The sequence below is a fragment of the Lonchura striata genome, chromosome 2 (assembly GCF_050655825.1).
Source record: "Lonchura striata isolate lonStrDom1 chromosome 2, ASM5065582v1, whole genome shotgun sequence".
NCBI classification, from domain to species: Eukaryota; Metazoa; Chordata; class Aves; order Passeriformes; family Estrildidae; genus Lonchura; species Lonchura striata.
The window spans coordinates 145053329-145080945 of NC_140704.1; the positions used below are offsets into that span (position 1 = coordinate 145053329).

Here is a 27617-nt window from a genome sequence, read left to right on the forward strand (position 1 = left end):
AAATAAGTCAAAATTCCTGGTGTGTTGTGACAAGGAGGAACTCACATTTCCTGTACTGACTGCGTTTCTCTGTCTACGAACACAAATCCCATGGGGAGGTTTGTTTATTTATCCCATGAAGCTGGGAGTGGGTGTCTTTCCTGTCTCACCACCCACTTCCAGCCACTACATAGGAGCAGCAGCAACTTTGAGAGCTCTGGAATGGACCTGGCACCTTAGCTGCAAACCTGTGTATGCTGCTGCCTGTATTAAAGGTCTGTTCTGACCAGAACTGAAATTATCCATGGAAAACATACTAAAAAGACATTTTTTTGTTTTCAACTAAAAAGTACAGTATATTATGCATCAAGAGTGATGATGATTGAACTGGTGTCCTTTCAGCTTAGGGAAAGGCCTTTGAACCCACATGAGTTATTTATAGAGCCTTTTGGAAAACAGCTCTTTCCAATTTCTGCAATTTTGATCACAGGAACAGCTTTGGTTTTGTCAAAAATAAAGCAATCCCCTACATGGTTCACTGGGGTTCACCCCTGTAAAGCAGAGGAGCAGAAATGATGATTAGGGAAAGGTGGGGCAAAGCTGAGTCATAATTTTAATATTCCTTGTGTAAGAGGTTTTCAAAATGCTTTTTGGCCAAACTGTACTTCGTAATTAGGCTCTAAGACAGACAGTGAGGGCACTCTAAGGAAGTATACAGGGTGACTTGTTACCATTGATCAAGGCAGACCTTCAATCATGTTTCAGGATGCCTCTCCCGCTATCCCTGACTTAACTTAAAAGGGTGGAGGAGGTAGCAGCAATAACATTAAAATGGGGCCTAACATACTCCTAAAAAGGTCTAGTATTCCCATTAAAGGATTTAGTCTTTGCACATTCAGTCTATTAAAATAGTAGAGCTTGCTATTTTTAAAAAAGTTTGAATAAGAAATGTCTTAACAACAGCTTTCTCTTGTTTAAAAGGCTTTGTGATCTTGTCCCATACTGTGTTTCCAGGGACTTGTGTCTTGGGGGCTGCAACCCTCTAACCACAGATCCGAGTCACAGCATAACTACAGAGACCTAGGAAACCTCTCAAACATACCTTATATGACAGTGCAAATGAGATTGAAAACAAAACATCTGCATTTTGTGCTTGTTTCCATAGCTGGCATAGCTTTCATGAGGCAAGTAATCCTGTTTTATCATGATCTGTTCCAACCAGAAGCACATTTTTTTGCCTTCTCAACTGCTTTTCCCCAATTTATTAGGAGTCACTTCAGTGGACTCTTACTCATTCCCTCTGAGCAGGAACCTGGGTCAGACTGTTTACAGTCCTGACACTAACAAGATGCAATTGTTCCCCACTCCCAAAAAAAAGATTAAAAAAAAAATCACTCAGATTAAAAGGATTTAAAAAGATTTCAAAATAATCACTCAGGCAATATGACCAGAAAAAACACAGTTTTTGTAAGCCATAAGTTGGAGCTGAAGGTCTCAGATCAGTGTGAGCACTGTTGTTCTCTTTTGGGGCAGCAATCACTCCTGTGCTGTGGGCACGTACAGATTCAAGAGCACAAGGGTCCCTGTGAGCACAGGTTCTGTTGGAAGCCAGGGCTCATTTCCTTTTGAGATACGATGAAGCAATAGCTCTATCTGGGATGTTCTACTGAGACAATGAGCCAAGTTCTGGATGTTCCTGCAGAACAGTCTTTGCTTACAGTCATCAGGAGCTCAAGGCTGATAAGGTCACCACCTTGGAAGCAATGAGACAACCAGCTCTGTGGTTCACATTGTTTGAACATTTATTGCAATTCAGTGTCAAAAATGTTTTACAAAAATACTGTCTGCACAGAACAGCTATAAAAATCAGTTGAACATGCAAGGAAAGAGGAAAAAAGTGTGCAAATTTATAATGGAAGGATTTTAACCACACAATAATATTAAACAGAAGTCTTATATAAGGGATGCCTTTCATTTAATATCTCTAGTTACAACTTCAAGGAAAAATAAAACAGGACACACGCTCTCTTCCATATGAAATTATAATTACTATAGATTAGTTCCTAAATATGAGCATATTTTCTATTTCAAATTAAAATGTTTGCTTGGTAGCTGACACGTTAGCATTCTGTGCAGCACAGGATGGCTAAGGAAAAGCAAATTCCACCCTCAGCTGCCCTCCCAGGAGGAGAAGCAGCAACACTTGGTCAATAAAGAAGGAATTTCTCTGGTGTCAAGACTATCTATATACTTGAGACTGCATGTGTCAAGGACAAGATGGATTTCTTCTCCTAGGGCCAGATCCTGCAAAGTTGATTTGCTACCAACAGAATCACTGGAGGAAGACACTGGATAGAAATTAGGTGCTGGTAAAGACTCAGAGCCCAGCAGCCACAGATTGAGAGCTGTGTGAATGGCTGACCATGGCTTCAGAGCTGAGAAAGCAGCACAAGCAGAACACCAGAGTCCCAAACCTTGAAGGATGGAGTGAGTCTATACCAGCCTGATCAGTCATCAGCTCCACAGGGCCTGTGCTTGTGCAAACAGGCCAGCTACAAAGAGGGGCATTTCAATTTAAAGCTTTAAAGTCTTTTTTGGCAAGGTGCTGATCTACAGGGAAGATGTGCAACATGTTTGTAAGACAACCGCAGAGGACAACGCTGGTTTGCTGTACCAAGCAGGAGATCAGTGTGAAAAGCACATCTGATTTGTTTGCTACACAATGGGATTGGAAATGTTCCTGCCCTAAATGAAATTCCAGCAACAAAGGGCCAAGGAATTTTCTGGGCAGGAAAAGCTGGTTTAGTACCTGTGTATGTTATAGAAGGTGACAGCTTCCCAAAACTAATTGAAGTCAAACAGAAATGGGAATACAAACGGTTTAAAACCTGGGCAAAGAAAAACAATATAAAATATATTCCCATATACAGAAAGTGGCAGGGTGCAATTAAATGTTTACATACAAAGCAATGTCTTCAGAGCAATACACATTTTCCTAATCACTTTACATAATTAAGGATCTAGCAATTCCCACAGTTAAAAAAAAACCCATTAAACATAAGAGGAGGTACACACACGTTATGATCAAACTTCAGCATACCATAGTTAATATAAATGGCTTAAGGTATGTACAGCTGAAATCGTGCCTCTTGAAATGGCTACTACATCAAAAAAACTGGCCTCTTCTAGAAAGCTGAAACAGAGATCTCCAGGATCTCTCCCTTCCTAAGCCTTCTCTCTTGCATGGATCTATGTTTCCTCTTCACAGCACCATGTTCTATGCTGCTGCACTAGTTAAAACATCCTCTAAAGACAGTGAGATTTCCCTGGATAGGCTGGCAAGAGAAAACCCCAAAGAGGAAAAACTCTCCTTTCCTGGTATAAGAACTGATGCATATCTAATGGAAATGCATCGACTAACTGGAAGGTGAAACATCCTTTGAAAAGAACATTCCATTTCCACAATACAAGCAAAAGTCTGCTTCCCCTTCACAACAGCTTTGCCACAATTGTCTTAAAATAAAGAGGTCCTTTTTGCCTGAGAGCAGCCTTAAACCATCCCACCTGGAAGCCCCTGATGTCACTGTCAGTTTTGTTGCTCTGCCATCCTCAGCCAAGCAGATGCCTTTACACCCCTAAAATACCAATTGTTTTGTTTGTAAATGAGTAAGGTATTTGGATGCAACAGCATTTTGTTTTAAATACAAACCAAGAGTATTGAATTTGCTGCAACATCTCCCTGTACCAGCCACTCAAGAAACAATGGGTCCCCAGAGAGACCATGGCCATCTTTAACAATTGCTGCAGCAGGAATGTAATGACTGAAGCAGTAACTGAGGCTTATTCTGTTTCTTTTTGTTTAGTCTGTTTTGTTTTGTACAGTTGTTTCTTGGTTTGCTGCTAGTTTGGACACTGACAGCAATATCCCAAGACCTCACATAAGCAACAGACAAGTGTCTATGTATAACAAATCATCTTCAGCACTTCAACCCTTACAGTGCTAAGAAATAAAATACACAGTAACTGAAGTTTTATAAATAGGAACCTCAGTTACACATTAAATCTTTTGTATGACCCATGGTCTCTGGGTTGATAGAAGCAACGGCTGGAGCCAAGACATTCCCAAATCTGAGCTCAACATTGACCATTTCCATCTTCTTACGCAAGGAATGCAGTAGGCCAGATTCAAATCTGAGCTTAAAATCACTCAGTGTCACAATCTCACAGAGGGTAAGTGCTAAGCACAGATGCAGAGTAGGCAGAGTGCTGCAGCATTTCATACCAAAATACAGCAATGTTGCCTCCCCATCACAACAGGTTGGCTCACCATGGGTGGCAGAGGCAAAACTACAAAACAAACCAACCCCAAGTCAGAGCTGGAAACAAAAGATGCCAAGGGGACAGGTCTGCTCACTGCTGGAAAAAGGAGATACAGGACTCTCCAAACTCAGTGGCAATGCTTCACTCACTTCACTTGCAAGTTTCACTTCTTAATGTCCTCACTCATGAAGCCAGATTTCAGCCTTGTCTACCCGCTGCCATCAACACAGGAAGGAAAACAGAAACTGGCCTCCTTTGCTCACAAACACCCCCAAACAAGCACAAGTGTATTTTTCCAAGGTAGCAGTTTTTAAATCACTTTCAGTTGACAAGAGTATGATCAGGAGGCTTATGCTTTCCACCAGCAGACAAACTGATGAATGGGGCATCAACACCAAGATAAAGCTTGTTATCCTGCATGTGTCTTCTCATCTCTGAAGAGTGACAAGCTCTGGGCCATGGCTAAGGGTGGTGCAGGCTCACAGAACTCTCTGGAAGAGCAAAAACTCAGGATTTGCTGTTAGGTGGCTGGAGAAGGGCAGCTCTTGTCAGCATTTTCCACGTTTTCTTGCCCTCTTTCCACTGCTCCATCTAGAGGCAGCTTTTTTCCCTTTTCACATCTCTTCCAAGAATATGCAAAGTGATTTAGTTTGCAAAAATGCAAATATTGTCATTTTAAAATACAAACAGCTGCAGAAAAGTGTTCAAAGTCAGTTATAAAAATGTAAAAAAAGGAACAGCATATTTAACAATAATTAACTCAAGTAGTTCTTCCTGAATTGTCCTGAGTACTCCTTTTCCTCAAAATTTTTGTACACAGTCACACACAACCCACTAAATATTTACCCTTACGAGGTATCCTGCTTACATCATACACAGAGAAAGTGCTATACAGGAAATCTACTAGCAAACAGCAAAAACTTTCCACTGCAGGTTTTCACATTGCTATCTATGAGCTGGATTCTTCAAGATCCACTGTAGAGAGAAAAGTGAAGCATTGCATGTAACAGAGGAGACAGTGAGCCAGATCACAGCCACGGTGAAGTGGCCACTTACTCTGTAGGACTGAAAATTTAGCTCTGGGTTAGGGTTGGAAGAGCCCATAAAACAGCTCAGCACTGGAAAGCAGAAGGGACTAGGGTCCTTGGATCTTTGCCCATGGAGAAAGAACCAAAGATGTTGGAAATTTCTTGCGTACCCAAGCCCTGGCTGCTAAATACTAATCACTCCCTAAGCTCCAGGGCTCTGAAACTCCACATTTGCTGCCAGTCTTCCAATGAATAAAAACCGCATCATTTAATGAGATTCAACAGCCCAGTTCTCCCTATATGTTACCAGCTCCAAGGTGACTCAATTCACTTGAAAGCAGTGGGAATACAGAGCAGTGCATATGTTGGAAAACATGGGCTTGAAAAAACAGATTCTAACATCACTTAGGATTTCAACTAGTGCAATTAACCTAAAGAAGCAGATAAGAATTTACCTTGTGAGATTAAATCCAGTCCTTTGTTTCCCTATCATAGAACTTCCTCCCTTATAGATAATACTCATCCTTTAGTCTTTTCACATTTGCATGCTCTTTCATAAAACCAACAAATTAAAAGAGGATGGAGTAGATTCTTAGGTATTCTAGGTATTCATATGGTGCCTATCATCTAGGCATTCAAGCACTGAGTGGAGCAAGAAAACTAATGTAAAGAGGTAAGCATTAATACAAGAAAAGATGCTTACTATCACAAACATTTCCCTTTAAATCATTGTACAAAATACAAAAGTTCACATTGTACACTGGATTTTTCTTTGAAAGGTACTCAATCTATTGGAGGTAGAAAGTGGTATGTTGCGATTCTGTCTCGCAAGTAGGCTAATTTCTATCCTAAGTATTTCAGAATGTGTCCTTCTAAAAGCACTGAAGTATTATTAAACTTGTCACAGGGATATTTTTCATAAATATTTCTAAAATGTCATACTTATAAATATGTATGCTAAATAAAACCAGATGGAGGAACAGTTCAACAGTCCTAGCCTCATATTGCTTTCTCTCTATTAGAAACAAACCAGAAGAGTTCTCAAATGGATGCGGGGCAAATTCATTTTTAACTTCTAAAAACAAAAAATGAAGGCCTTTTTGCCCTGTATCTTGTACTCTGATGATAAAAAAGGGACTCTGAACAACATGCTGTATTTATACACCAGTCCTATGGAAGTCTGTATTCTTTAAGTGCTGCATGTCAGTGAGCAACTGCACTTTTCTTCTCAGAGATCCTCTTGTTCCTTGACTCAAGAGCTTCAAACAAACATGAATATTTACACTATTTACAAATGGAGTGTCCAAGCGTCCTGTAGGAATTGCATAAGCTGCACAGACCCAAGTTCAGAACCTGAACAAGTTGATAAACTCTTGTGGTGAAAGAGAGGTGGAGCAAGTCTCTGGGTTGTTGGCTGTGCAGGGGTGATCAGTACCCTGGGAAAGGAGAAAACAATTCTATTTAGAGAGGCTGCAGAAAGGCTGCCAAAGCATCAGCCAACTTAGCACTGCCCCTCTGCCAAACATCCCGTGTGCAAATAGGTAGAGCAGAGCCCAAAATAGTAGACAGCTCAGAAGCAGGCTTAATATCTTAGGGGCAAGTCATCAAAAAAAGAAGCAGCAAGGATCCAATTAATTCTATTCCCCTCTTCTGAGGGAATAGAGGCTAGAGCCTACCATCAACTACTGGAGTTTAACTCCAGAGACATGCCTTGCATATCACCACAATGGTCAGCAGATTTTTGTCCTGAGCTGTTTTGCAGCCATCAGCTTTCATTCCAGCTAATCCTGTTGCCAAGATCTCCACTTGCATATGATGGGTAGAGGAAGCTGCTGGCAGTGCTAAAATGATTTCTTCCAGGCAGCCCTAAAACATGCCCATCTTCCAACCCTCTGGCCTCAATGGACAGTGCTCATATTCAAGATAAAGTTAGGATCTCTGAAGCACAGAGAAGAAAGGGTCTTAATAGATGAGGGAGAATTAAGATGTAGGAATTCACTAGGCTATGCAGGCAAATGAACTGCAACCCTAAGCCAGCTGCAGTGGATGCCCCATGGCTCCTGTCCCAGTCAAGTCTGTCCCACCAGCACCTCATACCTTCCAGGAAAGGATGTGGCAGTGCCTGCACAGTTGCAGTGTGTCACCATACTGCTCCTTCCGTGGGTAACATCTTATGAGCTTGAAGTACATCTTCTTCCAATCCAGCTGTCCTTTGTCAGATAAGATCAGACGTTTGCGAATCTTAAAGAAAAGATACAATACACAATTACAGCAGGTCAAAAAACTGATTTGTTCCGTTCAGCTCATGATGTTCTCTCCCTCACATGTCAACCTTGCCAGTGCCGTCATAGTTCCCTTGCAACACTGAGAAAGCCCTTATTTTGAAGACTTCTCAGCTTCTTTGAGCTAAGAAGCTCTTATTTTCTACTTATAGCTGAAAAAGCTATAAGCATTTTCCTGATGGGAACAGCTTCACTCAATACCATTATGACAGTCTATTCCCACTTCATCAACTTCACTGTAGGAAAGCCTGAAACCCTGGGAGCTATACCATACTACTTTGACCACCGTTTCTGGCAGGCAGCACAGCAGCTAGACTTGCATTTAACAGCTGTAAAAGTTGAGATATTTTTCTCTAAGAGTCAGTTATTTATCATGTTGGCTTGGGAGATACCCATTTCTCTTTTAGGGTTTATTAGTTGCAGAGATTGGATTTGAATTTACTTAATAAAAGAAATAACTCCTCCAGAGTCACTTCCAAAGTCAGATTCAGAGTGAGTAAATAAAGCCAAGTCAGCAGAGAAATCTGGTACATGGTTTCTGAAGTGCAGAGGTCTAGTATAAACACCCCACACATTCACCCATAAATAGAGAGATTTTTGTTTGCTTACTTTTAAGTTTAGGTGATCCTAGATGACTACCAGCCTGACAGAGATGTTTACACAGGTACCAAGTGGGCAGCAGCAGGGCTGTTTTCCACATATCATCCTATCACTCACAGAACAACTCAGAGGGGATTTCTTGCTTTAAAGGGCAAGGAAGTACAGCTCATGGACCACATCCACAGAGATTTTCTGCAAGGGTGTCAGTCCCTGGGACATCAGGGTGATTGCTGGAGCTCGCCTGCACGTTTTCCCTGCACACGTGGGGCAAGGAGCAACTGCAAGTCATGCAGTTGTTCCCACCTGGATTAGGATTGAAATTCAGTGTATGATTAATTCCTCAGGCTTCTATTTCAGGAATCATTGCTGTGGCATGTAAAACCCTCTATATAAATCATCTTCACAGCCATTCTCATGCCAGCCTATATTATCAGCTTGCTGCACAGTCCTGAGATCCAAGAGACAGCCAAGTAAGAGAACATGCAGGGCAGAAACTCTTTCTGGGGGGGGCGGGGGGGTTACACCAAGAACTGATAGCAATTTGCACTTCTACTCGTACCTGTCTGTCCGTGAAGTGGTACTGGCACAGTTTTTTCCACAGCAGCCTGTCTTCACTGAGCACTTGGAGGTCAGGAGCCACCTGACCCAGGCTAACCAGGTCCCTCCCATCACTCAGTCGCTGCATGATGTTCAATTGTAAACACAATGGCAGGTCGGTGAGAGTGGTTCCTTTAAAGGCAGGCTGGAAGAGACAGACAGAACTGAGCTCCCAGGAAGCTGAAAACCTCTGAAATCCTAGCTTACAGCACAGCTACTGCTTTTTTAAAACTTCTCCACACAGAGAACAAAGCAGCAGTTCCATCTTCTAAATAAAGGAGACATTTTACGTGGAAATATTTGACCTTCTGCCCCACAACTGTTTGAGACAACCTCAAGGAAGACGACATGTATCTGTAGTACAATAATTAGGAGAGTTGCAGTCCAAGCCTCCTTCTCTCCTTTTTGTCCACCCCACACCCATACTTGTGAGACACTGCTCCCTGAAGTATCACCATCAGCTTTCACTACAGCAGTACATTGGCTGTATCATGGTATCAGCTATTGTCCATCTAGCTCTCTCCACCACAAGGCACATGGGCATTACTTCTCAAGTTCAGCTGTGGTTAAACACACTGCTGGGAATCTCATGCTCTTCTGACATGTGATTTAGCTTATATCATCACAGGATCTTGCTGCAACCACAGTAGTGGCTAGTGAGTACTCACAGCATGGGTTCCCAGGTCACTGCTGGCAGGGCTAGCTTTTCCTCTGGGACACTTGAAGGACCTGCCCCTTTCCCACAGGCTGCAGCCTGGTTTTCCAGGCTGTTAAGCCACACAAAAGTAGATCCTAACCTAAAGAGATAAAAGTCACACCCATCCACCTTTGTTTAGCCTCCACAGGGTTCCAAGATTGTTTTGTAAGTCCACCTGGGGTACAGATCCAGGACAAATTGACCACATTAGATCTGCATGTCCTGCACTCAGGGGAAATCCAAGCTATACACAGGAGCAAGGCTTCAGCAAGTCCACAACCTGGGCACCAGCTGCAGCTTCAAAACCAGCCCCAGCCTTATTAAGGCAAACAGCAGTTTCTAGGATTGGGCTCCAACAAAGAAACAATGTTAGACAGATGTGCCAAGTTCATCCTTTACCCTGCACAGAGATGCTGCTATTTTAAGTTGCAGAGTCGCAGCACCCGCCTCATCTTTGGCAGAGCTATTAACTGTTTCAAACAAGCAGCACACAGCCCACCAGCAGCAGGGAAACACTGCAGGAGGCTGCTTTTAATCATGTGGTCCCATCTCCAGCCATCCCACGGCATGGGAGACTCCAGAGGAACAGTAAGTACCTCTGCACAGCAGCAGCTCCTACCTTCCCTCAGCACCTCCGTGCCAGCCTGCCCAGACCAGCAACACTGCCCAGTACCTGCAAGGACCTAAGCTCCTCAACCAAAACACCCATTTCTGCCTCACCACCCACCAGGCAGACCTGACACAATCACTCCAGGAGGAGTGAGCTGTCTCTACAGTGTCCAGAGGACAGTCCTTTCCGTAACAGCCTGGGGTATTCTTGGGGGTAGGACAAATGCACTGAATTCCAGGATCATGTCCCACTGCTCTTCCTTGCCAGGCTGTATTTCTCATTCTTCTAAACTATATCTACATACAAGTTTTGCCAGGACACAACAGACAAGAGTAAGCTCAGAGACTCTTGGGTAAAAAGAAAAGTCCCAAACAAAGCTCACACTTGTATCTCTTTCTGAAAAAAAAACTTGTGTGACTCAAACCCTTACAGGTTTTCTGAATCAGGCCAAAAGCTTATCTGCTACTAGTATTCCCCTCAGTATTATTTTCCAGAACTTCTCATACAGTATTTTTTTTTTTTTCAGAAAGAACACAGATTAGACCAGAACAGATCAGTAAGCTGTCATTTTCTGGACAGAAGTTTCTTTTTTTTTTTAAAGCAGCTATAGCACATACAACACTTTTCAAGGTTGTTTTTTTTTTTCTGGAGTTTTTGAAAATTATTTAGGTCTTGGGTGTTGCAAGACATTTCCCTCTTTAGAAACACCACAAGTTCACTGCACCATAAGTAACTGGCTGCACAGAGCTGAGCTTCTTCCTTTCTCTGAATTCATCTGGTTTTGTTCCAACTTGAACTGAAGTTGTCTTCAGTGGTATGAATTTTTTTGCACGCTCTACATGTATTTTATTTACTTCAGAAAGAGTATCTGCAAACCTACACAAGTATGTATAAAAGGCAGTTCCTTTCACAAACAATGTTTTGATGAACTTTTAACTGAATAGGAAGAGTTCAAGACAACAAGAACACCACCAACACATATCAGCATGGGGGAAAGCTTTAGCATTTCAGTGGAGTAAGTATCCATTTGAGGTAGAAAAAAAACATGTATATATAGTACTGGGCAACTAGTTGTTGGTATCCATGCTTGAGCAGAGGGTTTTGACCAGATGACCTCCAGATGTCTAGTCCAACATTAAACCTGCTGTGATTGTGTGAAATGGAACAAGTTCAGACTTGATTCCCATGTAAAGACAGCTTAGAAATTTATCATCTAACACATCCTTACCATCTCTACAGATGCTGTTAAAAAAAACAGATGTTGTACAAGCAGGACTCATCCAGCTGGAACAGGTAGCTCCAGACTACTGGAACAATCATGGTATTCTCAGCCATGAAGTATGAAGTTATGCATCTACTTAAAAATTTGCATTTAATTTAAAGATTAAACAAATCTAAAAACCTCAGCTGTCTGATAAAAAAAGTTTTGAAGGCAATTGCTTCAATTTGAGAAAGCCTCAGTTGACTTTTCACACTGAGGCCTGAAGAGGGGAAGATGGTTTTCTGTCCAGCACTGTTCACACAGCACTTCACAGCCATTATGGAGTCTGTGACCAGTAAGCTTAAGCATGATCCTGGGTTATGTATATTGAGTTTGAATTAAGGGAGTCAAGTAATGCTAGGAATGCATCCAATTATTCTGGCAACTCCAAGTCCTTCCAATCTGTGCTTGCACTGGAAGTAGAGTGGGAAGCAGTCTCCCAAATGAGAGCCATTGACAAAAAAAGGTTTCATGATGGAGACGATATTTTTAGCTTTTAGAATTTGTGCTTACCCTGGTGATCTGAATGTTGTTCAGTTGCTGCTGCCAGTGAAGAATGCTCTCCATCCTGTGCACCCACATGTTGATGTTTCCAACCAGGACAGATTTGCCAACCCGCTGGACTAATGTGCAGAGGGATGTGTAGAGGGTCTGCAGCAATTCCCTTATTAGCCTGATGTTCTGCTGATCTTCAAGGACTTTGGAAGAACAGGAAAGGTTAAAAATGGGAATTGCCAAATCCTTCTCTGAATCTACATGTTTGTCAGGCAAGTTATTAGCTGTAATTTCACAGGCCAAGAGAGCCAGCCTGTGCTTTTCTTTTTAGAGGAAAGCACTTAAACATTAGCCAGTCACAGCAGGTTAGACAGCAGATGGAAAGAGTCTCCCAAGATAAGCAGATCAGATCTGCCACACTTCCCATTTCCAGCCACTGGCAGCCTGCCAGTTTTCCCCTCTGATATGGTGCAAGAAGTCATCTATGTGCACCTCTTCCCCATCTAATGCACATTTCCCATTATGCATAAGACCAGGCTGCTGGCAATGCCCAGGCTTCAGCGACAGCTGAACAGCCATGAGGGAAGGGGCAAATCTCAACCACAATTCATTTCCCTGAGCAGGTGAAGATACCCCTCCAGAGCAGTGGGAGCAGCAGGTACAGCACAATGCCAACAAGGCAGCAGCAGGGACTGCAGATATGCCTGGCTGAGGGCAGGAGCAGCCACATCTTCTGCAGTCAGAAATAGCACTCAGTAGGATGCAGAAGGGGTGGTAGTGAGCAAAGCTGGGAAAGGAAGAGTCACCTCTCAGATACCTACTAGACTACAGAAATTTCTTCCCCTCCCCCCAAGTCCTTCATTGAGGGAAAAGAAAGCAGAACTGCACTCAGAAATAAACAGTGGAGCCCCTCCACCCATTTTACACTGCCTATTGTTAAGGATGTGGTTCACCAAAGTACATCAGATTAAATCAGACTCCCCCTCACCATTTCTTACCTTTCTGAACCACTTTTTCCAAAATGTTCATGTAGTTTTTCTGGGCAATGCCACTCAGTGACGTCAGCTGAGACTTTGCTATCAGCTCCAACAGCTGTGGATAAAAATAGAAGTTGCAAGCCTTAGAGCACAGAGATACCTTTCTAATCTTGACTCCTAGTCACATGACACAGCAAAACAGTCCAGAGACTTGTTTGCTGCTTGAAAATAAAAAGGAGACAGAGCAACAGAGCAAAGTAATACAAAAGGGAAGGAGTGCAGAGGCCAAATAATTAAACTTACATCAAAAGAGGTAGGGGGGAAAAAAAGGTATTTTAATTATCTTCAGTGGTGGGGGGGAGAGGGAACTTGATTTCATGGTTCAGAGATGCAGAGAAACCACAGTGGTGCTTGGCCTGACAGCCACTATTCACACCAAGGGAACAGTGAACAGCCAGCATCACCATCCTGCACTGGGGCATAAACAAGCAGTGTCATAAGGGAACACGAGCAAATGCCTGTTTGGATGGGGATGTTATTGACAGACCATTAATGAGACTCAGACTCCACAATTTACGTCAGCTCCTGGGTTGCATGGGTTTTGTCAGAGCACTGTTGCCACGACAGAAAGGTTAAGTACTGTAGGAAGAACAAAAATCCTCCACACAATAAACCCCTTCCCTCCCAAACTTCCCTGTTCAGCTTTAACAACTATAATAACAAACCACCTTTCCCTGTCTGCCCTGTTTACTTGTTAACCTCCCCTAACGAACATCTTGCTTTTACTTTCAATTAGAATTTACTTCCCATCATTGACCTCCTGACTCTTGAACAAGCTGAGCAGTGAATTTGGGCTGCAGTTGTTAATGGAAGCATTTTCCACAGCGAAGGATGCTCTCTTCCCCATCTCTGTGCCACAAGAATAGCTGGGGAAGTTTCCTATGGAACATGTGGCCTGTGATGTTACAAACCTTTCTCCCTTCCCCCAGCATTATATAAATGCACAGACTGCCCACGTGTCAGTCCATTTGTTTGGATGTACACAGACTTCTGTTTTAAATTAGAAAGGAAAGGAAAAACCTTTTATGCTACAAATCAATCAACACATTGCCACATGACCAGCTTATTATCCTTTATCATCTGCAGCTCCAGTATCCCATTGCTGGCACCACAGAGAATCCAGAGAAGGTGCAACTACTTGTGTCAAGTAACCAAGATGACTTTTGACTAGACTTGATAAGTCATGAGCTGAACTGCTTGCCCTGCTGTAAGAATGACAGGAATGTATCCAGAAAGTCACCGGCAGCTTGCCATGAAGCGGGAACTGAGGGAGAGGAATTACTGCAGCCTGCTCTGCTCATCTGGGGCACTGGCATGTGACTGCCACTTAGGAGCAGTGAAGTCTCCTCAAGTGACCAATCTCTTCTTCTGTTTAATATCCAGGCCAACACCACCATCAGATGGCTTTGAGTTTACATTCTATTAATATCTTGCACCTCACATGACTAAAAAAAAACCAAGATGAATAGACCTGCACTAACTCCTGTCAAGGGCAGGCTGCTTGTTTTCTTGGCTTGTTTGGAGGAAACAGGAGATGCAGGAGAGTTGGGTAATATGTGGTGCACAAGTATCAGTGGATTTTCTGGCTATATCAGCTAAATGATACCACAATAACTAAACAAGGCAGCTCGCAAAATGTTTGAAAAGCTAATAAAATATTTTTTCTTCATTTTTTAAATACTAGGTGAATACATAGGAAAAAACCCAACCAATGTCCTACAGTAGTTTGCAATACTCTGTTACCCTAAGCTGTTTAGCCTTCAGACCTTTGATTATAGTGATCAATTTGCCAGACTCCATCTGTACACTGGCCACACATGCACCCAGATCAGCTTGTCTGTGCACAAACAACTGCTGTCTCCAGATTGCACTGTTCTGGAGCTGGCACAGAGACAGTTTCCTCCAGGCTGGGTGTTAGCAATATTGTGCCCATTACTAAAAACACCAAAATGCATGTAGCAGTAAGCATTACATAATGTAATACCAGAGGAGCTGGACACCAGGGTCGTTCTTTTAGAAGAACAAGGATAAAAATCTCAGTTCCTTGAACACTAAATTGGTACAAAATTAATTTAGCCAAAGGAACAGATTAAAATTTGCCCTGTCTGTGTTTGCCAAGGTTCAATCTATGTTCAGTGAACCACCTTAGATATCATGTGTCACCTCCCTTCTCCTACAGCAATAAACACAGGATGAAATTCCATATGAAAACTATGTTGTGAATACTTCTAGGGCTACTCCACTCCCCAGGGACCCCACTGACTGAAACAACTAGCTAGCCCTCCAAATCGAAAGATTTTATTCTTCTGTGCTCATATAATACACAAAATCCAGGTAAGCAGTGCAGTTCATTTGTGCCCCACATGCTCCAGTGCATTGGGGATCTTTTAGTGTTTACAAGTATGGTCTCAGTTAATGGATCATCAAATTGGGGTCTATAGCAGTACAAAAAAGTAAATTAATGTTGCTACTTGCATAATACAGACCAAAGCAAACAGATGAATGTAGATTAATGCCGAGTAGGGTAAAAAGACCAGAGAGCTGCAAGCCTGTGTTACGATGTGGCTGCATTAAGTCCGGCCCACGCTCAACGGAGAGGGACAGATGGTAGGAGAGAGTGCACAGGGAAAGGTTAACAGCAATTTTAAAAGGTCTGCTTTTCAAATACACTAAGTAATTGCATTCCAACCAGTTTTAACTGAAGCTGGGAAGTCTGCAACACCTCTGGGAAACAGAGCATTGGATCCAAATTCACTCTTCCAGCTCCTCAGAATTTGAGGAAGTTGACCTGGTAGCTCCACTAAAAAAATCCTTCCCCATTTTATTTGCTATCTGAGGTTTGCCAAAGCTATAGAGAAAAGGCAAGAGATGCAGTAGGCTATCCCAGAACCTACTCAGCACAGCAGTAACCTGCTCACTTCCCCTGAGTGCAATGGGGCTCCTGCTCAAATCCCCAGCCATCCATCTGGAGGAACAGTACAACAAAGTCTCTCAGCTTCGGCAGCAGAGCAGATCCTTCTCCTCCCATAAGCACAGGATAAAAAAAGTAAACAGAACAGTGCCATGTGGCAGGGAACCAGGGTCCTTGTTTCAGGGCCATGAAAACACTCCTGTGCACCCATGAATCCTGTGTGCAGCATTGCTTAGACTTGCTACAGCCAGATGGCACTTTGGCCACAGTCTTGGCTCAACCCAGGGGTGTGCAGGCGATCCACACTTCAAATAACCACTGCTGGGGTTTCCAGCACAAAGAGCCAAAAAATCCTTAGCAGTCCTGCTGTGCTGAGCAGGACACTACAACCTTGACTCAAAAAGGGAAATGCTCTGTAGTGATTAAAATCACAAGTCTCAAACCACTGAAGTATAAATTTCCCACTGAATATCTCAAGCCAACTATATGAAAGCTGGACTGCACCATGTGGGGATCCGTAAGTTCCTGATGATCAGGGATGTAACTCTTCACATCTGGACTTCTTACAAAAAATGAAAAATTCCTCCTCTAGCCCCACCTTGCTCTCACAGCCTTTCACTTTCAGTGGCTGAAATATCACATTGTCAGCTGACAGGTGGAGCAAGGGCAAGGCGAGTTATCATGATGTACAGTGCAGGTGCTGACAGATCTCCATGAGATAGCATCCAGCTGATATTCTTTCAGGACAGCATAAATCCAGGATTTCTGGAGCTAACCTCTATTAACACTTAAGAAGCAAATTTAAGAGACTACTTTAGAAGGCTGCACACAAACTAGATCATGTTATTTTAGAAGAGTTTTACCCAGGCAGCTTAACATGACCTAAGCTTTTATGATCAGAAACAGCACCTTCCCTTGAGACTACACAGCCAATCATATGAGAAATCCCTTTCTGAAGAAGCAGCCTGCAAAACCTGTCACTTGAACACAGTGTTCCTGAAGGAAAACCGACTTCTGGGCTGCAGGCACCTTCGTCTCTGCTCCCATTAATTATACTCACAGAATGCTTCCAGTCTTTTCATTAAATTTCCAAGACTAGAGAAACCAGGGCTACTTCAGACCAACAACAGTTTGGGTCCTCTGGGTCAATCACATACTTCCTTATTAGTCCCAAAAAGGAAACACTCATTTTTCTGTAACATGTAAGCAGATGCAATAATTTGAAGGATCATCAAGGACCAAGTCATGACACCAACACCTGTAACTTGGCACTTCCAGAGCTCTACCAGCAGACCATCAAGATAAGATTGATGTTAGAGGAAAATTTCTTCTGCTTCACTTACATAGATTTACTGGCTCCAGATGATGGTATCTGCCCATGAAAAATACCTGCCAAACTTCTTGCAGCTCATACCTCCACCCCACTTGAAGGAGGTGCCCATTTCATCTGTGCACCGTTAGAAACTCCAAGAACTTAGTTTGGGTGTATCTAAAACAGAAATTTCTGTGACAAGAAAGCAAGCACTGAAGATACTTAAGGACTATTCACTTAATTTCAGAGAAATTCAGAAAGGTAAGTTCATGTTAAGCCTGAAAGCCCATTTTCCTACCAGCAAGTGATGCAGCTTATGTTCTATAAGGCAAGCTTGGGTATAGCCAGCAGAACCTCAAACACACAGCTGTTTCTCTCCTTTCTTGCCCTACAGACATGGTCATATTCTTTCCCAGCCTCCATTTCCAAACTCCCCTCCTTGAAAAGCATTTGCTTGATTAATTAAATAGCATGACATTAGTATCAGGTACCATGAGCAAGGAGTGGAACTAGAGAGAACAAGGAGAGGGAAGGAAGGGAAAAATGTTTTGCCTGCCAATATTCAAGGCATTTTCCATGTGACAGATTGCCCATTCATGTGCTTTAGGAGGCCTGCAACTTGCAAAGGACCATAAACATAATCCACATCTAGGCAGAGCTTTTCATGAGTAAATCTGGCATATAAGGCATTTTATGAACTACTGTCCACTGGAGACTTGGCTGATACAAGCCTTTCATTTTAAGAAGTCAATTTTACAGTTTGATCCATGGTACCAGATTTAATATCTTCTTCAAACTGCCAAACCACAATTTTCAATTAGAAACCTTCATACTTCTCAGTAGTACTAGATCTGTAAAATTACTGGGGGAAAGCTACTCTTAAAAGCTCAGAAGAGAGATTTGTAGAAACAAGGACACATGTCAGCTTCCATAGCTTTCAAAACTGTTGTTTTTCATAAAAACATCCCAAATGTACTGTTCTTCTCTTTTTCTCATGTGCTCATGAGAAAAAGAGAGAAGATCAGCCTGAGCTCCCCCACCAGGCCACACTGACTTCACTGAAATTTAAGTTTGCTCTTACTGGGACTTTTGTTCAACCATTGCAGTTCCATATGAGACATCTACCCCATTGGGCCAAGCAGCAGAAGCCCATCATGTGGTACAGCATGACCTGAGGCCATGCTTAGCAGAGGTCTTTGGAGTTCTTCACTGTCATAAGGAAGTCTGCCAAAGGGATATCTGCAGCACTAAACAAGTTTTATTTTACATTCCTCCTTTATATTTGACTAAAGGGTTATGGCCTTGGCACGAACTGTTCCTTCTCCAGTAATCCCCCTGAAGATGGCATGGCTGTGTGTGTATATATATCTCCAATATTAAGAAACACGGGCTACCTCAACACTGGTGATCACTTTTGCACAGGCAGGAAAACAAGTTGTCCCAAGATCAGCATAGCTAGGACAGCCTGAGTTTACATGGCTTGGATCCTGCTTTGCCTCCCCCAGAATTCCCACTCCCTGCCACCACTCCTGTTGTGGGACATCCAAGTGATTGCCCTTCCTACACAGCCAGTGGGTCATCATCCCCAGTGCCTGTACCCTTCCCCAGGTGACAGAAGTTCCCACCTAGACAACCTAGGTGAAGCTGCTCAGATAATTTCTTCCTTAGACACTTTTCATGACACTTGACTCAAAGTGAAAGCAATACCACTGCTGCTTGCTCCAGAACCTCACACCTGAACAGCTGTTGCCTCACCAGTGATCAGCTGCTCACAAGGCAGGAAGAACTGTTCACAAACAGTCTCAAGTTAATAACTTTTTTTCAAACCTTACTGAATTCCAAATCTTGCTAAGCATTCTGAAACTCAAGATCAATTTGCAGATCACATGCAGATAAACATACAAGTATCCACAGCCCTCAGAACAGTAGGTCCCCCAAACACTACCATCTCCTTGGCCATGCCAAGCCCTGACCTATTATGCAAAGCCAGAGCATGGGAAGCTTGAAGCTGATGACTCCTCCTCTATGAACTAATGTTATCAGGACTAAGCAAATGTCTCGCCCACTGAAACCATTGCCAGACACAAAGGATTAAGAGCAATGTGATCCTTAACAAAGAAGTCAAGATCAGTGCCACCAAGAGGTTCAGCCCATCCCCTCATTCCCAAAATGCTCAGCTCCCCTGAGTCTCTCCTGTACCACCTCAACAGAGACAAAGCTCCACAGACCTCAGACTGGAGCTTCTGGAGCAAAGAGGCCTCTAGTGCCCTGTGGCATCTGCAGAGCCCATGATCTTTTTCAGAAGCTGAACTGAAAACTCAGGAATTAGAAGCCAGGCTTTCAGGATTTCAAAAGTGAATGACAATTGAAAAGTAGTAGGAATGCTAGGCTACAGACAGCTCATCTTCCACATTATCACCATTTTTCTCTCTTCCCATTTTAATAAACTGAAGACAAGATTTGGGCATCTATCCACTCACAAAACTTCCATGAATTTTTGTGAGTGTGTTAGGCTTTTCACGCAGAAAAGCATGCTTAGACATCTCTTCTTTGCCAGTGCTTCCCATTACCCAGCTGGTGCTCAGTTCAGAGCCCCCACCACCATCACATCAAAATTAACCCTGGATTTTGACTCACCCTCACAACGTAGTTGAATCGCCTGGAATCCAGGATAGCACTGGAGAAGTCAAGCCGGTTGAAGGCTTCTCCCAAGGTGCAGTAACCATGGCGCTGAGAAGAAAAAACTCTGGGTCATGTTTTGGCAGACTTGAGTAGCACCAGATAGACCTGACCCAGAGCAACTCCATTTAGCAAGCTGATGGGTACAAACCATGGGATCAGCTCATACCAGAGGAGGCAGGCCTGGCTCCTGCTGAGCTGCACTTATTGACATCAAGAGTGGGCATGGCCCAATGTAGGCTATGGTACTTTCCCAAGAGAGACCCATGCTCTGCTCGTGACCAATGAATTTCCATGTGAGAATGATCCACACATTCCTGGGGGTCAATATACAATGTGAGTTCAGAGCAGTCTCCTACAGCCACTTCTCTCCATGAGTGCAAGCGAGCCGTTGTGATAAATTCCAATGATTTTCCATGTTAGGACTGTACTGGGTGAAAGCCAAGAACAGTATTATGGCTTGGCCTGCAAAAGGCTGGGGTTTTTTTAAATGAGGGAAGCAAACAAGTCATATTTTAAACACATGTACAAAGCCTTGTACATCAAGCCCTGGACCCCTGATAGGGGCTTAAAATCATTACTGAAATTCCACAAGCCAGATCTTCCACTTATCTCTTAAGAGCTTCTGCTGATTTATATCAGCACAGGATCTTCCACTACTTGTAAAAATCAGTAGAAAAGAGAACAAAAAACCTGTGAGGCACTCACCTCTTTTGTGCTTCCCTTGTGAACATAGATCCACTTCTCCTGGTGGAAATCTGTTTGGACAAAGACATTTCACTCAGTTAGTCTTCCACCTCAGAGAGCTGTATGTCTGTTCTGCTCATAACATTCACTTTCACTATAAATTATTTTATTTACATCACCACATTTGAAACCAAATCTAGCAACTTGCTGAGCTGCTTTGTTTCAATACAGCTTCATTTGAGACTGTAGTCCTAAGCCTCAAAAAAGGCTTCTGTTTCATTGACAAGCTCAAGACTGTAAATGTTTAATCTGCCAGCCACAGATATACCATAGCACCTCCTCTTCTTTGGTCCCAGACAGTAAACATGGCTGACAGCCAGGTTTTGTTGTTATTGATTTTATTAACTATTTATTACCTTGGTTACAGGCTTGGGATTGTATGTCAAATTTGAAGTTGAGCAAAAATGTCATGAGACACCAGGCATGTAAGAGAGAGCTTTTAGCAGTGAGGTCAGCTTTTAGCAGTGAGGAGCATGCTTATGCTTGCAGCTAACTTGCTAAAAAAGAAAAAACTATGTGGGACCAAAATTTCCCTATTTCTAATTGCCCCTCCCTTCCCTCAGAATGGGAGTTGTCCCATCCATTTCCCAAAATAACTTCCCAATACCCAGTGCACACTGCTGTTTGCAGAAGAGCCTGTACTATAAGCAGTTATGCTGCTCAGTCCTTCTCCCACTCCATTTTCACATGGGCATTTGACCCTACTTCCACCACACACTGGCAATTTAGGTGCTAGTATAAAAAAAGTTCTCCTCCCCACCCTGCTGGACTCCTTTCCATAAAGAAAATTGAACTCTTAGAGCAACCTGTAAATTAATTAACTCAAGCTATGGAATGTACTCCTGCCTGATACTGTAAGTCCAAGGACAGACCCAGTCTCAGTTACAGGCATGCTGACCCTGCATCAAACCCTTTTCAGTGGTAGGTCACAGCATAATCCAGCCAAAAACTGTCATGGCAACATTTGTTTGTTCAGTACACTGAGGGGCCAACTTTTGGCAACAGTTTCCAAAATCCTGGGGGATGCACAATGAATTAATAGCAGTGTGGGAATTGTAAATCATTTCCTCTGGGTATGTTTACATTTGTAGCCTTCACATGTAACTCCAGTACCTATCTTGCAATCAGCCCAATGCAGACCTTACTGTCCCTGCAGGCTCCCCCGGGTGCTCTCCCAGGGCCCCATCTGAGACCCCGGCTGCTTGCTGGGCACACAAAGACTTCAAGCCTTCTATTGTTTTGAGTGAGCTGAAATCTTATTTCATTTTTCATGCACTCTGCACACAGAGATAGGATCAAAGCTTACATTCAGGCTTGTAGCCTCCAGTAATGTAGATTAGTGCTCAACATGCATATGGAAGGAAGAATAAATTTAGCCTGTTGTGCACAAGGAAGTCTACAGGGGGAAAATACTGGAACTGGTTCATTTGAATGTACCATAGGAAAAAATTACCCTCCTGACAAACAAATGACAAAAATCTGAACACAACAAGCACAACTCCTCAGAACAGAGATTACTAACAGGGGCATAAATCTTCATGCTAAACTGTATCCAAGTTATCTCCTGAGGTCAAACACGGGTGTAAAGCCCTTCAAGACTCTAGAAGGCTCTTCATGCACTGTGCAAAAAACATAGATATGACGCATTTTCCACTCTTCTGCAGCAACTTTTGTGTAAAAAGAAGTCCAAAAAGATGTCTTACATTGAGTCTTGGCTTTGTTATTCAGCAGATCCTTTTTTCTCTTCTTGGCAGCGACATCATAGTTTATGCTGTTGAAGAGATTCTCTTTGTTGTGATCATCTTTTTTACAAAAGCTGTGAATGACACAAAGCAAGGATTCTGTTTATTTCTGCATTCTGTTGAACACTATGTTTCCTGCAAGGAGAAAAAACAGGTTTAATTGTGGCCTCCAAAGCTGCCTTCTTGAAGGCTAACCCAAGAAGTAGCAGTTTTAGCATCCAGTATTGGTATTTTTAAAGGAACCTCTGGTGCCTCAATTCTGGGCTAGCCAAGATACCCATGATAGGAGCAAGTAACAGAGATTACACAGTTCATGCTGGGACACAGCTGAGCAATGTTCTTTTCCACTCTTTAACCTATTTCTATCCTTAAGTAACACCATATCCTCCTAGTGAAGGTAGCAGTCTGACTGGCTCAGTGCAATCTGCTACGGAAGGACATATTTAGGCATCCCTGAAGACATACATATGTATTCAAAATATTTATTAACAAAAGAGTTCCCACAAAATACTATTTCAAGCTTACAGGAAAAGCTTAGTTGAGGTTCAGACTTATCAGATGTTTTTCCAGGCCCTGCATAGTAGTGACTACACAAGTTAACAGCTAGGATCTCTTGTCCAAGACTGCCCATTGCCTGCTTCTGCTGGAGCTCTGCTGTAACTGCACCATTAGTGAAGGGAGCTATAACACCTTATTTCCTTCAAGGGCAATGAAAGGCTAGCTATAAAGAGGCTGTGCATCAACATCCCCACATACTGCAGACCTGTAAATCAGCAGATCCAAGCCACAACTCGAAACTAAGAAGCCCCTGGGCAGCCACAGCACTGCTGCAGAGATCCCCGGGGGTGGCAGGGCAGCACCACCAGGGGCTCTCAGCAGAGGCCCAGCACACAGCCTGCTGCCCAGAGCTGCAGGGTGCCTCACGGGTGCCAAGGAGAAGACAGGCCATGCATCCAGGATAACAAAACAGAGTCATCCCCACTGCTCTAGTAGCTTGCAAGGGAGGAAGCATGGCTGTTTACAGGCCTAAACCCGAGGAAGGGTCCCAGGCACCTCACTGCACTTCTCAGCTACTGTGGCTCACACGGCCCTGGAGCTATGGCAGATGCCAAAATACGCTGCTGCTGCTTGCAGCCCGGGCAAGCTTCCTCTGAGACAGCCACGAGGACCCTTACACAGCCAGCAAGCTTCCTGTATACACCATGTGTTTACACTGCTTAGTCTCAAACAAAACCCAAACACAAGCACTATACCAAACACACCTCTGACAGCTATTCACCACAATCTCCTGCAATGGAATGAAACCTGTGGGACAAGACTTCTTGTTTCCTGTGTTCACCGGCTGTCTGCATGGCCACATCACCAGCATACACAAAAGTCAAGTGACCAAGTCAGAGTTTCAGCCCCAGGAGGGACACAGATCCCCCGTGGCACGATCCAGATGGATGTTCTGGTTTGGCACCTGCACGTGACCCCAGAAGGAGAAGAAGCCTCTCCCGGTTTCAGAACACTATGACTCTCAGCTCCTCCTTTGTACTCCACCTCCCCCTTGCAGGGCATCTGAGCTGTGGAGAAGGCACCAGAAGGGTGCAGAAGAGGAAGAGCAGCAGCACTGAAGGTGAACAATAGTCACAGAAACAACAATGTGAGGAACCAGACACTTCTGCCAGCTGCAGCTTGCTCAGAACCGCTAAACCTTAGAGCAGAACATCTCAACTGCTCATGTACCCCATCCATGCTGCTTCCTACTGGGGGTACCAAAACCTGAAAACAGAATATGGCAGCAAGGAAGAAGCTATTTTGGAATATCCAAGCTCATGTTTTATCATAGTTGCACAAAATCAATAGGGGTCAAGTTAACACGCCCCATGCAGTGGCAGCATCTGAGTCCAAGAGCACAAGATGGATCTGCTTTAAATCTCACATGTCAACAGCACACGCTTGCCTGTTGACTTCCTACTGAATGACTCTGTAATTTGAAACCACCATAACAGCAGCAGTGGACGAGCTCCAGCATGGGAGGCAGATTATTACCCTGTTTATGTACTGCCAGGTTTCCAGACAGTTTTCCATGTCATCTTGACAGGTTGAGCAGTTGGGCACCTGGACCTGGCACTGCAAGGACCTCAACCTGGAGTCAACATGTCACCTCCTTGCTTTTATATGAGGAAAGGGATGTATAAACCCATGCTAAACTCAGTATTCCCAACATTACCATCAGCCAGACATTTTTCTACCTATTTACAAATTACAAACCAAACCTAACAAAACCTAACCTAAAATTGATTTTTACTTACAGCTTACATGAAAGAGCAGGAGATACCTGCTACATAAGCCTTCTTCCACGATAACATCTCAGGAGTGGCTCACAGCAAATCCCTTCTTACTCCAAGTCCCTTTGTCATGGGCATTTATGACCCATCCCTAGGCCCGGTGGCAGCAGCCCCAACCCTGGCAGCACACAGCTGAGAAGATGCAGCTCTGTGAGAAAAGTTTGGTTTTTACAGGAGCGATCTTGCCGGAGCCCAGGACACCCACGCGCTGCAAAGCTTCCTGCCCGCTCCATCTTGGGGGCTTGTTGATGTTTTGCAGCCAGATTAGTCAAGCAGCACGTAAGGTACATTACTCATGGCCTGGGGAAGATTTATGGCTTCAGACACATCATCCTTCCCAGCCCGAGAGCGGGAAGCCCCAAGTAAGGTTGTTTTTGGTGGGGGAGGGTGGGCAGCCACCTCCAGGGCCCCCATGAGACGCTCGGCGATGCTCCCCGGGGGCACAGCGCTCTGCCCGCGGGGCACGCCAGTGTTTCGTCTGCTCGGCTTTTCGCCACGCTCCACAGCCGTAAGGACGGCCCGGCCGCCTGGGGAGGAACAGCCCCCACAGGGATGCGGGGACCCTGCCGGGGGCTGAGTGACCCCGTTCGGAGCTGCCTTTAGGCCCGGAGGGGCCGCCGAGCCCTTCCGCCCCCGGGGCCGGGGTCACCCCACAGCGACCCCGCTCCGCCCCCAGGGCCGGGGTCACCCCACAGCGACCCCGCTCCGCCCCCGGGGCCGGGGTCACCCCACAGCGACCCCGCTCCGCCGACACCGGGGCGCCCCCGGGGCCGGGGTCACCCCACAGCGACCCCGCTCCGCCGACACCGGGGCGCCCCCGGGGCCCGGCCGCCCCTCAGAGCTCCGCCGCCCCCGCCCGGCACCGCGCCCCCTGCCGGCACCGCCCGCTACCTGCTGATGTCGCCCACGAAGCCGCCGCTCTTCTCGTCCAGGAAGCGCGTCCAGCCGTCGGCCGTCTTCACCCAGCTCTGGCCGGGGGAGCGCCAGTCCTGCCCCAGGAACGGCATGGCGACGGCACGGAGAAGAGACCAACACCAGGACTGGGAGCGGCGACTGGAGCGGTGCGGGGCAGAGGCGGGCAGCACCCGGAGCGGTGCGGGGCAGAGGCGGGCAGCACGCGGAGCGGCGGCTGGGGCGGCGCGGCGGCCGCGGGCGCGCTCCGCGCTATTTATGTGTCGGCGGCGGGCGCGTGTTGCCGGAAGCGCGAGCAGGCCCCGCCCCCCCGCACGTGGCCGTGTTTATCGGGGCAGGCCCGGCCCGCGCGGGGGGGCGGGGCCAGCGGCGCTGCGCGTGCCCGGCTGAGCGCGCCCCCGAGCCCCGCGCGCGTGCGCGGTGTCGGGGCCGCGCGCGCCAGCGTTGTGTGTGGGGAGAACGTTGACTGCGTAATACAAAACAAACGTAAAAACAACGTTTTGTGCGTACCTCAGTGCCATATATGGCTCCCGTATTCGAGTTATGGGTACAAAATATATAAATATTTATGCAGGCATGTTTTCATAGGTTTATCAATATGCTTTAGGTATTTACGTGTTGCAATATTGTACCATATAATAGTGTATATTAATGTAATATATGTACTGCAAAGTTATCTTTATAGAAGCACGGAATGGAAATCCTGCTCTGCAAAGGGGGTTAAGCCAGGCAGATCCGTGTCACTGAAAATCCCGTCATCCTTTTAATGAGGATCGCTCGCAGCTCTGCAGCGCAGTTGGGTTCGATCTGCAGAAGCAGATAAAGAGAGCAAGAAGTGCTAGGGAAGGCAGACAGAATTTCTCCTGTCTCTTTTAAAAGACATTAATTTAGAACCTTGTGAAAACAAACAGAATAAATATAAGGTTACATATCGGTTCTATATAGAGAACACTATATAAAAATTATATTAGGGAATGTTTTATATGTCTTTCTATTATACTTGTAATGGTTCATGTATATATAATATTTTATGTATCTGTTTTATATATTCATGTGGGCTTATATGTACTATGGTTTTACATTCAGTGCTATTTAAGTTCATACTTTATAGATAAATACGTATGACTGAAAGCTATATAAATATATATGACAGTATTATGTATGAAATATACATGCTGTTCTCACACAGTTTATTTGGTGCATGTGCCAGCACTTTTTAGTAAAACTGTTATTTACTGAATGTTAAAAACACAGGGTTTTTTGCATCCAAGCCCAGGCTGAGGGAGTACATTCCCAGCTGAGGATGAGCTATGGCAAACCCCGGCATGGCCTGGCCCGTGCGTGGGGCGATGAGCTGCCCTAATCCTGTCCTGTTCCTGTTCCGTCTGTGTCTGTTCTGCCGCTGCCTTGGGCAACATCTGCTGCTCAAAGTGACAGTGTTACGTGTTTACCCCCAAAAAAACCCAGAAAAACCCTAATAAAAACAAGTCCTGGAGGTGTGGGGAAGGCTGCAGGTGCAGATGCAGCACTGCTGGGGCTGAGGGCAGCGAGTGGGAGCTCTGCAGGCAGCAGAACTCCCTGGGGCATCTCCTGCTGCTGGGAGCTTCACCCCAGGAGTGTTGGCTGCCCTGGCTGCCCCATCTCCCTGTCCTGCTGTGGCTCACCTGAGTGCGTGTTAAAGAGGGTCAGTGGAGGAAGAGTGAAAACCCAGCAGCTAAAATCAGCCATGTCTGAAGGGTTCTTGCAGCCCCATGGTACAGAGAGTGTGAGAGCAGTGATGAGCCACCGTGCATGTGGAAGTTAAAATCCAGGTATGAGAGCCCTGGGGCTGAGGTCTCTTCCTTCTGCCCAGCTAATCTATTCCTACAGAGAAGTGGTCTCACCTTCTCTTTCAGGCAGTGCCATCTATTTCTTGAGCATCAGGAGATACTGTTTGAGCTGCAAGAGCACTTTGAGCTGCAAAATCATCTCTTGCTTTTTTTTCCTGCAATTTAAATGCCCTAAGCATCTTTCAATGGCATCTCTGCAGGTGACACCACCCTCCACACATCAGGAGACTCCAGAGGAGACCAGCT

The 27617-nt window shown here is 44.7% G+C and overlaps 1 protein-coding gene across 2 annotated transcripts; it reads right to left on the bottom strand.

The window, feature by feature from the left end:
- Positions 1–1758: 1758 nt before the first annotated feature.
- On the bottom strand, positions 1759–25825 carry FBXO32 (F-box protein 32). 2 transcript variants are annotated; one of them, XM_021546406.4, is made up of 9 exons: positions 25522–25825; positions 22259–22371; positions 20517–20566; positions 19767–19859; positions 12868–12961; positions 11888–12072; positions 8769–8951; positions 7425–7568; positions 1759–6763 (listed from the first exon to the last, which is right to left on the bottom strand). In XM_021546406.4, the coding sequence occupies exons 1-9, from the start codon at positions 25635–25637 to the stop codon at positions 6674–6676; spliced, it is 1068 nt and encodes a 355-aa protein (XP_021402081.1). In that variant the 5' UTR covers positions 25638–25825; the 3' UTR covers positions 1759–6673. The 2 variants fall into 2 exon arrangements, with proteins under 2 accessions (XP_021402081.1, XP_085428643.1); XM_085572517.1 differs by lacking the exon at positions 25522–25825 and adding an exon at positions 19978–20233.
- Positions 25826–27617: the final 1792 nt, after the last annotated feature.